Source organism: Silurus aristotelis, assembly GCF_946808225.1.
Source record: "Silurus aristotelis genome assembly, chromosome: 4".
Taxonomy (NCBI): domain Eukaryota; kingdom Metazoa; phylum Chordata; class Actinopteri; order Siluriformes; family Siluridae; genus Silurus; species Silurus aristotelis.
In genome coordinates, this window is record NC_139577.1 from 3392743 (window position 1) to 3404707 (window position 11965).

The following is an 11965-nucleotide window of genomic DNA, read 5'->3' on the forward strand; positions in this document are numbered from 1 at the left end:
AGTTAAATAAATTGCACACATGATTTGAACTATGAACTTAAGCCCCTCCCACTTTGAACAACAGCTATTGCATGTAATTTTGATCTATTTGCCAGTTCTGGTTATTAAAAACAGGAATCTGTTTTTGTTTTTCTGTTTTTTTTCTTTTGAACTTGTTTTATCATCAAACTGGTTTGTTTTCCAATCTTTTGTTTATTTCCAAACCTGTTTATTTTCAAACCTGTTTAAATTCAAACGTTTTATTTTCAAACCTGTTTAAATTCAAACGTTTTATTTTCAAACCTGTTTAAATTCAAACGTTTTATTTTCAAACCCGTTTATTTTCAAACCTGTTTATTTTCACACTTTTTTCCAAACCTATTTACTTTCAAGCCTGTTTTATTTTCAAACTAGTTTTATTGTCAGATCGGTTTTATAATTTTTTTTTAAACATGTTTATTTTAAAGCTATTTTCTTTAAACATGTTGTTTTTGTAATTACTGCTGAGGCAATACAGAATAACCGAAGCAAATCCAAACTCTCTTTTTTTCATTTTATTTGCAGGTTGTGTTCGAGGGCATCCGTGGTGATGGGTTTGAGGGCGACATCGCTATCGATGATGTCTCCGTCACTAAAGGGAAATGCAAGCAGGAGAAGCTCCCTGAAACAGGTTGGCTTACACTATATCTTAGCTTATAGAATTGCTTATTTAATTAGACACATGTATATCTGCTTTATCACGTATATCTGCTATACATTTCCAGCGCGGTTTGCAAAACGCCATGATAGAACCGTAAAACTGTCATTTGTAAGCAATCTTATTATACACCGTTATTAAAGATTCATCAACACCTGATCATCATCTGATCAGTCAGGAACATCTCTGGTGTAAAAATGCATTCCATGGGCAGGTAGTGACATGTAGGAGTACTGCGAAGAAAATAACAAATAATTAATATTATAAAATATTCAGTGTTTTTTGTTTATCCTTCTTTCTTTCTTTTTTAGAAACGAATGCTGCATTTTTTTTAACTGCAAAATAATTCTAACGAAAAATATAATTAGAATATTTTGAAACCAAGACAATAAAGTTACTGTGTATAATTTGTGATAAATTATATATATATATATATATATATATATATATATATATTTATAATTATGAACAAAAAATGTAAAATTATATAATAATAATAATAATAATAATAATAATAATAATAATAATAATAATAATAAATTAATATAAGACTTTTGCATATTGAATTGAAGTAAACTCAGATGTTGTGCTTTTGGGAGAAAATGGGATAAATAGGGAAAAAAAACAAAAAAGCATTTACAGGCAACTCTTTTTCTGGAAAATATCTGGGCCCTTTGCCAGCCAATCCAGTGGAAGCTAGAAGAGCTCCTGCCTGGCACAGCGCTGGTGTTTGTGTCTCTTTCCCATTCTCTGGTTAGCCCCTAGTGGCCCAGCGGGACTCCTTCTAAGCAAACACTGGCACGGTGACAGGAAAAAACCCTGCAGCCAAAAAGAAACCGGCGATGATCCAGAGTGCCATCGTCTCCGATTATCCTTATACGCAAACCGAGATGAAGATGTAAAGCTGGAATCATAGAGTCATGTACAGAATCTCACAAAAGTGAGTACACCCCTAACTGTTTTGGTGTATCTTCTCAAAGGACAATACTATAGAAATAAAATTTGGACATATTTTATAGTCAATGTGCAGCTTGTATAGCAGCATAGATTTACTGACTTCTGAAAATAACTCTAAATACATCCATTATTGTCTACATAACACATGGCAACAAAAGTGTAACCGTGCAAAGCTTCATGTCCTATTCATCATGTTCATGTATCTGTCTGCTTGGCAGGACCGTACAAATTAGTGTATCTTGTATTAGAGCAGTTAAAATTTGGTGCTTTAAGTCCTGTTCTCTCATACTGACCACTGGATGTTCAACATGGAACCTAATGGAAAAAACTCCCTGAAGATTTGAGAATTACAATTGTTGCTAAGGCTGTAAGAAGATCGGTAACATCCTGAAACTGAGTAACAGTACACTGGTCGGGGTCATGCAGAACAAGACGGTATCCAATCTCTTGTATTGTTTTAGGACCATAATAGTAAACATTTTTATTATTACTGGTCTTTGGCTGCTTGCTGTTGCGATAACCAGTGTCCTTTTTTTCCTGTAAAAACTTTTTTTTATCAAATGACATTTCATGCCAATCCTAACAACTGGTTGAAATTCAAGTCCCCTCAGACTTGTACACAAATCCCAAGCTGTAAAGGAGAATTGAGGAAAAAGGTCAACGATGAATACAGGCAGAATGACGGAGAACATATTTCAGTATCAGTACGTGTACGAACCCTTCGCCCTGCGGATACAAGTTGTTTATTGATTTGAAATTTCACATTATACAGATTGTGAGAGGGGATGAGTTAAATGGCGTTCTGTAGTGTGTCTATTCCCATCGCTTGTTGCAAACGGATCCAGCAAGCGCGAGGTTACCGTTTTTTGTATCATTCCCTCAGCTCCCAGAGTCAATAAAATCAAGTACGTTCTGTTAGATGTCAAATTGAAGACGAACTGGAGATTCGTCTTCAATGCACTAGATAAATAGATAGATAGATAGATAAATAGATAGATAGATAGATAGATAGATAGATAGATAGATAGATAGATAGATAGATAGATAGATAGATAGATAGATAGATAGATAGATAGATAGATTGATTGATTGTCTGTCTGTCTGTCTGTCAGTCAGACATTAGATAGATAGATAGATAGATAGATAGATAGATAGATAGATAGATAGATAGATAGATAGATAGATAGATAGATAGATTGATTGATTGATTGATGATTTTGTTAATGCAACAGATACGAAACAATGATTTGAAAAAAAAAAAATTATTTTATTTTTTTTGCTTTGTCATCACTGAAGGACTGACAAAGCACAATAAAAAGTATTGAATTGAAACCAATTTTATATTATTTGAAAGATGTTGTACAATACAATATAAGCACTTAAATGTAATCAGGGTCGGACCCCAGGGAGCAATAAAACATTTGATACACTGACCGAATGCTGTAGTAAAGTGTGTGATCTGGGAGCAATCAGAGATGGAAACCTGAGCCAAGCTTATTGGATGTTCGTTTCTTCAATTTCTCTTTCTTTTCTTCTTTTTTTTCTTCCTTTTCTTAAAACGCATGAAAAGTAGTGCTGGAAAAGAATCATGTAAGACACGCAAGTCAGCCCGTAAATGATTGCAGACGAAAGCTGAGGAGAGACTCTTGGATCTGTTGCCTGCTCTTGCAGATTACACTTGAAAATGTATTATTTTTTTTTTGCATGTGTGGGTGTGTGTGTGCTCTGTTTGGTTTGGTTTTATTCCTACGTGCTTTTCATTTGCATCCAGTTGATTGACTGAAAGTGTTATTTTCCTTTTAACATTTTGCTCTCAGTTTGACTCTGCATTCTGAAGCCCACAAGCTCCTCCTTTCCTGTACAATCTCCTGTGCAGAACATAAGAGTATTTAAACTGTAGCTGTTGTTATATAACTGCTTTCTTCTGAACACATTCTGTATCTTTAGGATGTAACATTCACCTGGAAATATATACATGGGCTACATATGGTGTATATTACTGGTATACATATTAGTAACTCAGTAACTGAAAGAGGTAGAGTTCAGTCCAATCTTTTTCTTTTTAAATAGGGGGAATACACACTCCTGTTTTATCTTCCTAATCTAACTGACTCCTTTATGACTCCTATTCTATTCTATTCTATTCTATTCTATTCTATTCTATTCTATTCTATTCTATTCTATTCTATTCTATTCTATAATGGTTAAATCTAGTCTAGATTAATCTAGTGTGGTCTATTCCATTCTTGTGTAGTCTAGTCTATTAGAATCTAATCTAGTGTTTATTCTATTCTAGTGTTGTCTATTCTGTTCTAGTTAGTTTTGTCTATACTGCTCCTATTCTATTCTTTTCTATTCTAGTCTAGTCTAATCTATTATAGCGTTGTTTATTCTATTCTAATGCTGTCTATTCTGTTCTAGTTGAGTTTTTTCTATACTGCTCTATTCCATTCTATTCTATTCTATTCTATTCTATTCTATTCTATTCTATTCTATTCTATTCTATTCTATTCTAGTCTAGTCTAGTCCAGTCTAGTCTGTGGTCTATCCTTTTCTAGTGTAGCCTTTTATAATCGAATCTATTCTATTTTGTTCTATTGTAGTGTAGTCTGTTCTATTCTATTTTATTTGATTCTATTTTATTCTATTCTGGTCTAGTCTATTCTAGTCCAATCTCTTCTATTTTATCCTAGTGTAGTTTACTCTATTCTATTCTAATCTAGTCTGGTGTTGTTTATTCTATTTTAATGTTGTTTATTTCATTCTTTTCTAGTAAAGTTTTTCTATACTGCTCTTTTCTATTCTATTCTGTTCTATTCTATTCTATTCTATTCTATTCTATTCTATTCTATTTTATTCTATTCTAGTGTAGTCTATTTCTATCAAGTCTATTCTGTTATATTCTAGTGTAGTCTATGCTGTTCTATTCTACTTTATTCTACTCTATTTTATTCTATTCTGGTCTAGTCTATTCTAGTCCATTCTATTCTATTCTAGTGTAGTTTAGTCTATTATATTCTAATCTAGTCTAGTGTTGTTTATTCTATTCTAATGTTCTTTATTCTGTTTTAGTTAAGTTTTTCTATACTGATCTGTTCTATTCTATTCTGGTCTAGTGTGGTCTATTCTATTTTATTCTATTCTATTCTATTCTATTCTAGTGTAGTTTAATCTGTTCTATTCTATTCTAGTCTAGTCTAGTGTGGTCTATTCTATTTTAGTCTAGTCTATTCTAATCAAGTCTATTCTAGTGTAGTTTATTCTGTTCTAGACTACAGTAGAATAAAATAGGATAGAACAGAATAAACTACACGAGAATAGACTTGATTAGAATGGAATAGAATAGAATAGAACAGATTCAGATTCAGTCTTGTGTTGCTTATAATATTCTAGTCTAGTGTTGTTTATTCTGTTATAGACTAGTGTTGTCTATACCTTTTATTTCTATTCTAGTCTGTTTTGTTCTATTTTAGTTTGTTTTCATCTATTTTAGTATTTATTTTTTTTATCTTGTATTGTATTGTTGTCTATTTTATTCTAGTGTAGTGTTTTCAACACTGTTCTGCTCAAGTGTAGTCTAGTCTATACGGCAACTTTCTAATAAAACATAAATACCGCATTTTTGATACACAATAAAAGATTTCCTCCAAAAATCCATAATTCATTGCATTCATTTTATTCCATTGTGTTGTATTTTTTTCTATTATTCTCTTAATTTTTTACAGTACATATATTTTTCGGTTCTTTAAATTGTTTTTTATGTGATACATCAGTTCTAACACATTTTGTTCTTTTTTCTCAGTTTTTTATTAACAGTTAAATACTGCATTCTTCGGCTCAAATTATGGTAAGGCGTTAAATAAATAAAGTGTCAAATATTTCTGGAGATGTTTTTTATTCTATTCTTATACGTTTTCTCTCGATTTAATTTTTTTTATACATTTTTTGCTGTGTCACTTCTTTGTAGTCTTCTCATCATTGGTAGCTTTTATATCAGGAGCTGCCAATGGCTTGTGTCTTTCTGATCCTTTTTCTCAGATGAAAAATAATGGGTAGCAGCAGCAGCATTGACACTGTGAGTGTATCTGTGTGTGGTGTGTGTTGGTGGGTGTGGTGCTTCTCTTTGAACCCCATCCTGGATCTAGTGTTTATTTACACTAATGTTGTTCCAAAGTGCAATATGTATTTTTTGTTCTCTTTGCTTTGTGTGTGTGTGTGTGTGTGTGTGTGTGTGTGTGTGTTTGAGGAATACCTTACGAATACATGTGGTAAAAAACAGAAATTCGATCTGATCTTTCAAGACTTATAATTATATAATTATGTATAATTCAAACAGTAGAGAATTCAAACACATTTCTTACTCCGAGTATGTAAATATATATATAAACATCTGTACATTTATCCATCATACTACTGATATATCTATTCATAAATCCATCCACCCATCCATTCATCTATTAGTATGTCTATTCAAAAATCCTTATATTTATTCATCCATCCATCCATACACACACACACACACACACACACACACACACACACACACACACACACACACACACACACATACATACATGAATACATTTATTAATTCTATTATTCCATCAATATATTTATGCATTTATTCATAAATCCATGCATCTGTTAATACATCCATTCATACATCCATTCTAAAATCTACTTATCTACTGTACGTCTCCTGCCATTCTTCCATACATAAACTTATCCATCCATCAGTCCGGTCATCCTTTCATCCATCTATTTATCCATCCATTAACTCCAATTAAAGCATTTTATTATAGGTTCAGTGTAATGTGTAATGTAAAATGTTGTTTATTTATGAATGTATTTTTCCATCTGTACATTCATTCATCCATCTACTGAAATATTAATTCATAATTCCATCTATCCATATATGGATACATTCATTCATAAATCCATACATCCAGCCATTCATTCAAACAAAAATCCATCCATCCATCCATCCGTCCATCCATCCATCAGTTCATTCATTCATTCATTTATCCATCCATTCATGCATTCATTCATTCAATCATTCTTTCATTCATCCGTTCATCCGTTCATTTATTCATTTATTCATTCATCCATCCATCCATCCATCCAAGCAAAACTGTATTCATCCTTTCACAGATCTATGAATCTATACATCCATCAATACATCTATCAATACGTCCATCCACTCAGCCATTCAATGAAACAAAAATCCATCTATCCATCCATCCATCCATCCATCCATCCATCCATCCATCCATCCATCCATCCATCCATCCATCCATCATTCATTCAACCATTCATTCATTCATTCATTCATTCATTCATTCATTCATTCATTCATTTATTCATTCATCCATCCATCCATCCATCCATCCATCCATCCATCCATCCAAGCAAAACTGTATTCATCCTTTCACAGATCCATGAATCTATACATCCATCAATAAATCTATCAATACATCCATCCACTCAGCCATTCAATGAAACAAAAATCCATCCATCCATCCATCCATCCATCCATCCATCCATCCATCCATCCATCGTTCATTCAACCATTCATTCATTCATTCATTCATTCATTCATTCATTCATTTATTCATTCATTCATTTAAATATTTTTTCTTTCTTTCTTTCTTTCATTCTTTTACTTACTTCTAAGAAAGCATTCTGTCATAGTTTCAGTGTAATGCAAATTTTAAATGTTATTTGTTGATTAATTTGTAGTTGTAATTCAGAAGTAAAAAAAGGAACTCTGGAACTGACTGCATGTTAAATGGAATGATTAAATGATTTGAATCGATGGATGGAATGGAATGGAATGATTTACAAAATAAGCTTAGAGGAATCCCTAATATTTACAAATGTAAAAAAGCAGGAATCGATTGCCACTTCTAATAGGTTTATATGCTAAAGTTTCATAAAACCAAACATGAAAAGATTTTTAAATCTCAGTGTCATAACTAGAAAAATGCTAATTGAATATTGAGTTCATACTGACAACCCCAGTACTTATATACACACACACACACACACACACACACACACACACACACACACACACACACACACACACACACACACACACACACACGTGCGGTTACAGTTCTCTAGAAAATGGCATGTGTCCAGTACTTGAAGCCTTCTTCCATTACTGACCCAGTGCTACAAAAAAAACGAGCTGGGTCCTTCAAAGGCCCTTGAGTAGCGACAGGCGCTTCAGTTGTGCGTCACTGAAACAGAAGAATAGAGGGCTTTATTAAAAACGTATTGATTTTACTGCCAGAGCTAGAAAAGCTTTAATATAAATAATATCGATCTCTTTAATAGAAAGCTCCTCTTTATGTATTAAACCTGTTCTGTTGGTGGCATGCATGCATTATGCACGCCACGTGTGTGTGTTTGTGTGCACGCATGCTTAAGAGACGAGGAGAAAGAGTTTGTAAATGCATGTGGAAATACTTAACTTCGATATCAGGAAAAAAATACACCATGTTTTGTTTGTATCTTATTAGAGAGAGTGTTTTTTTTTTGTTTTTTTTACACAAAGGTGCGGATCAGTTTAAATGCATTATATTGTAAACAGTTTGGTTGATGAGGCTGAATATAAGCTTTTAATCAGCTTGAATCATGATGTATAATGATGACCTTCGAATTTGTTTCATTATTTGACCGTAGCAGCTTCGACAGCCTGAGAACGTTTTAGAATCTTTATTACATTTCTGTTTTCTGCTTTAAACTCAGATGACTAATTACTTATAATGTTGAATAACATGTAATATTAAAATTGTGTAATGGAAGTAAAGCTGCACAAAATATTCCACCCGAATTTCAGAGCCAAAAGGAGGTTGAATGTATTTTTAATATGCTTATTAAAAATATGAACAGCATTATTATAAAGTCATTTCATAATATAGTTATATAGCGTTAATGATCCCTGATGGGGAAATTGAGGTATTCAGAGCGGAATGTTAATAAGAATTAGCATAAGAATAGTAAGCTAAATAAATGGCATTTTATCAAATTGAATTGAAAACAATAATTAAAAAAAATGTATAATTATTGATTCGTTTCTTCAGAATGACTCCACGATATCCAAATCGAAGCCAGCACGTTAGTGAATTCCACTGATTATGAGGTAAAGAAAGAAGCAAAAATCAGTAGTTTTTTAAATTGCTTTTCTTTGTAGAGGCTTGAAACAAAAATACCCAATTTCCAGTATGAGCTGATCGATTCGATTCGATTCAATTCAATTTTGTCTATAAAGCTCTTTTAACAATCGACATCGTCCCAAAGCAGCTTTCCAGAAATGACTAGGGATGTAAAATTCACAAATATAAATGTTAACATTTTACTTTTACATTTATGGCATTTGGCAGACTGCATCATCCAGAGCAACTGCAGCAAAAATGATCTTATTGAGATTAAGGGTTGGGGATGAGGGCCTTGCTCAGGGGCCCAGGATTTGCAGTTTGATGTGACAGGGATTTGAACTCTAACTTTGGAGCCGCTATCTGCTAAGCTACTTCCGTTACTACATTAGTACCTATGCATTTGTTCCTAATGAGAAAGCCAATGGTGACAGTACCAAGAAAAATGAGGATATGATGAAGAAACCTTGGGAGAAACCAGACTCAGTTTTAACAAAAGGCATTGTCACAAAGATCAAGATGTAGATTTTTTTGAATGAGACGACAACTGACAAAAAAACTCTTTTGAAAGGCAAGTGCTCTTTGGTGTTGCCCTTATTCTCATCTCATCTCATCTTCTCCCGCTTAATCTGTAATTCGGGTCACAGGGGCAGCAGTCTAAGCAGATTCCCCAGACACTTCTCCGTGTCCAGGGATCGGGCTGTCAAGGCCCCCGCCTTCGACTGCTGCCCAATCTTCTCAGCACCGGTCCCTTACAGTCCCTCCTGCAGGTGGTGAGCCCACGGGAAGGCGGCCCCACGTCGCTCCGACGTCACGGTCCTTGATTTATTTTTCTCGTAAGGGTCCCCTGGAGCATAGAGAGTTAAGGGCCTTGTTTGCCCTTATTAATAATGAATAATAATAATCTCTTCGCCAAGACCTTTACTTCCTTCTTTTCTCTTCTTCTTCTTAACACCACGCCCATCTGTCCGATCAGACATTTAGTCTCATTCTTCTGCGACTCCTTTGGTACAGCTTGGAATTGTGGCCTCTATAATTGTGCAACAAACATCTTTTTGAAACAACATAATTGTATTTGACATCTACAGTTGTGTACTGTAAAGATCTGAAATGTTCGATCTGACCAGCGTGACCTGTTACGTGGATATCCGATGAATTCAGTGTATAATTGTATACATTTTTGCAGCATTATTGCTTAATTTTATTAAAGTTTCTGATGAATTTGCTCACTGTTTAATGTTGTTAATGATGTTTAATGTCTTGCCTCCAATGCCTGTAAGTGAAATGTTGAATTTCAGAATCTGAATTAGGGTTCTGAGGGGTCAGAAGGTGGAGTGAAATGCAACTGGCAGGTTGTTTAGGATTACAACAGTGATTCTTAGGTACATGTCTGCAGGTGCAACATGGGTTAGGACAAAAAAAAAAAAAAAAAACACTTAAAATGATTCCATTCCGTTTTGTCCTTGTCCCCAGACGTGCTTCCAGGGGCAGCCCGAAGCCTTCGCCCTGTTACCCGGACCGAGTTGCTTGTTACCTCCATGTGCCTCTACATCCTGCTCTTCTACAGATGATGGACAATACACCTGTTCATCCCCCACGCACCTGCTGAACCCCTCCTGTGGCATCAACCAACACTGCCCAGATATGTCCCTTTCCTTTCCTTCCCTTTTCTTCCCTTCTCTTCTTTTCAACCCCCGTTCCTGTCATTTACACCCCTTCACCACCTTTTCCATGCTTTTCTTCCATGCTTGATCACCCTTGACCACTTGCACTTTCTTAACTATTTATCTCTCTGGCTTTTTGTTTATCTTCTCATTCGATTAAATTCTTTCCATCTTCCCCTCGGTTTTGACTCGAATAATATACGTATCATTTGCATCCGTTCAGTGTATTAACCCCTCTTCCCACCCACCTTGTTTCCTCTCTTTCCTCTGCCCCCACTCCCCCTGTGTTGCTGACACACCAAAGTGTCAATTAATGCTACCAAAGATGATGGCGGTTCTGCAGATGATGCGGAAAGTCGGGGCAAATAGCACCGGAAGGCTGAATCGCCCGAAGGGCTGAATTGCCCGTTTTTTTTTTACAACGACTCTCGCAATGGTGAAGACGTGAGAATGGCCACAAGGAACGAGACTAAACCTCTCGCCGGACTCGGAATGCGCCGACTACAAGAGAGTATGTACAGAAAAACATGTATATGATATATTTACCTAAGTATCAACACATGGACTGCTGAGACTAATCAAGACTAAAGTTAAAGTAAAGAAGCACAAATTTATATGCTTTTTTTTTTTTTTTTATTATTACAATTACTTTGGTTTCCCTGTGTGGTATTTTTGTCCAGCGACAAAGATTTGCTGTATGCCTTCGTCCCTTATTATAAATGACATTTCCTGCCTTGCTGCTGAACAAAATAGTGGCTGAACTATACATCGGGACGTGTCTACCCGCACCGCGACGGCAACCCGTATTATATGTATACGTAAAACCGCATGTTGAACATCGGTGCCGATCGGGGGGACGGACTAACGGATGCTCGATTTGGCTTCTCAGAGGAGCATGAGGTCCATAAGGACTCCCGATGACGAACTTCCTAGAAGGTCATGTGCATGCTCCACGTTTCGGACTTGGTGATCGAATAGCGACGAGAAATGAACAAAAAAAAGTCGCTGAAGAGGATTTGTATTGGCCAAGGTGCATCCTGGGATTTCTACATCTGCTGCTAAAAAATGTCCGGGTTTGTTTCGCGCTTTGTGAAAGCGCGGACGCTCGGGAATACGGGACTCAAAGTTTTGGCACAAAGAAAAAAGTGTGATGGAAGGTCTCATCGGAAAAAACTAATAAATAACGAACGCCGACATTTCATATGAAGCAATACAGCATAATAACGATTCTACGACGCTGAGCATTTTAGTGTTTAGTGAATATGTACCACTGTCATAGTTTATGCTTTGAGCAACAAAGACATAATCATGTGCTTCGTTCAGACATTTCAACGCGTCGGCTTTTACTGTGAACCATTTCTGCTAGTCGGTTGGGATCAAGGTCCCATGGAGTGCATCAGGGTTCTCTATTAGGTTCCTCTGTGAATGCCGTTTTACTCACGATTCCTTCATCAAACAACCATGAATGCAGATTTTTTTTATTAAGAAGCACAATAAATATATAT

The 11965-nt window shown here is 35.2% G+C and overlaps 1 protein-coding gene across 3 annotated transcripts in view; it reads left to right on the plus strand.

Annotated features, from left to right (window-relative positions):
- The window catches only part of mdga1 (MAM domain containing glycosylphosphatidylinositol anchor 1), a 181232-nt gene extending 169473 nt beyond the window's left edge, over window positions 1-11759 (plus strand). For all 3 annotated transcript variants that reach the window (XM_083540401.1, XM_083540402.1, XM_083540403.1), the window contains 2 exons: window positions 544-649; window positions 10270-11759. In XM_083540401.1, coding sequence (XP_083396527.1) covers window positions 544-649; window positions 10270-10367 — 204 coding nt within the window. In that variant the 3' untranslated portion in view covers window positions 10368-11759. The remainder of the gene's footprint in view (window positions 1-543; window positions 650-10269) is intronic.
- Window positions 11760-11965: the final 206 nt, after the last annotated feature.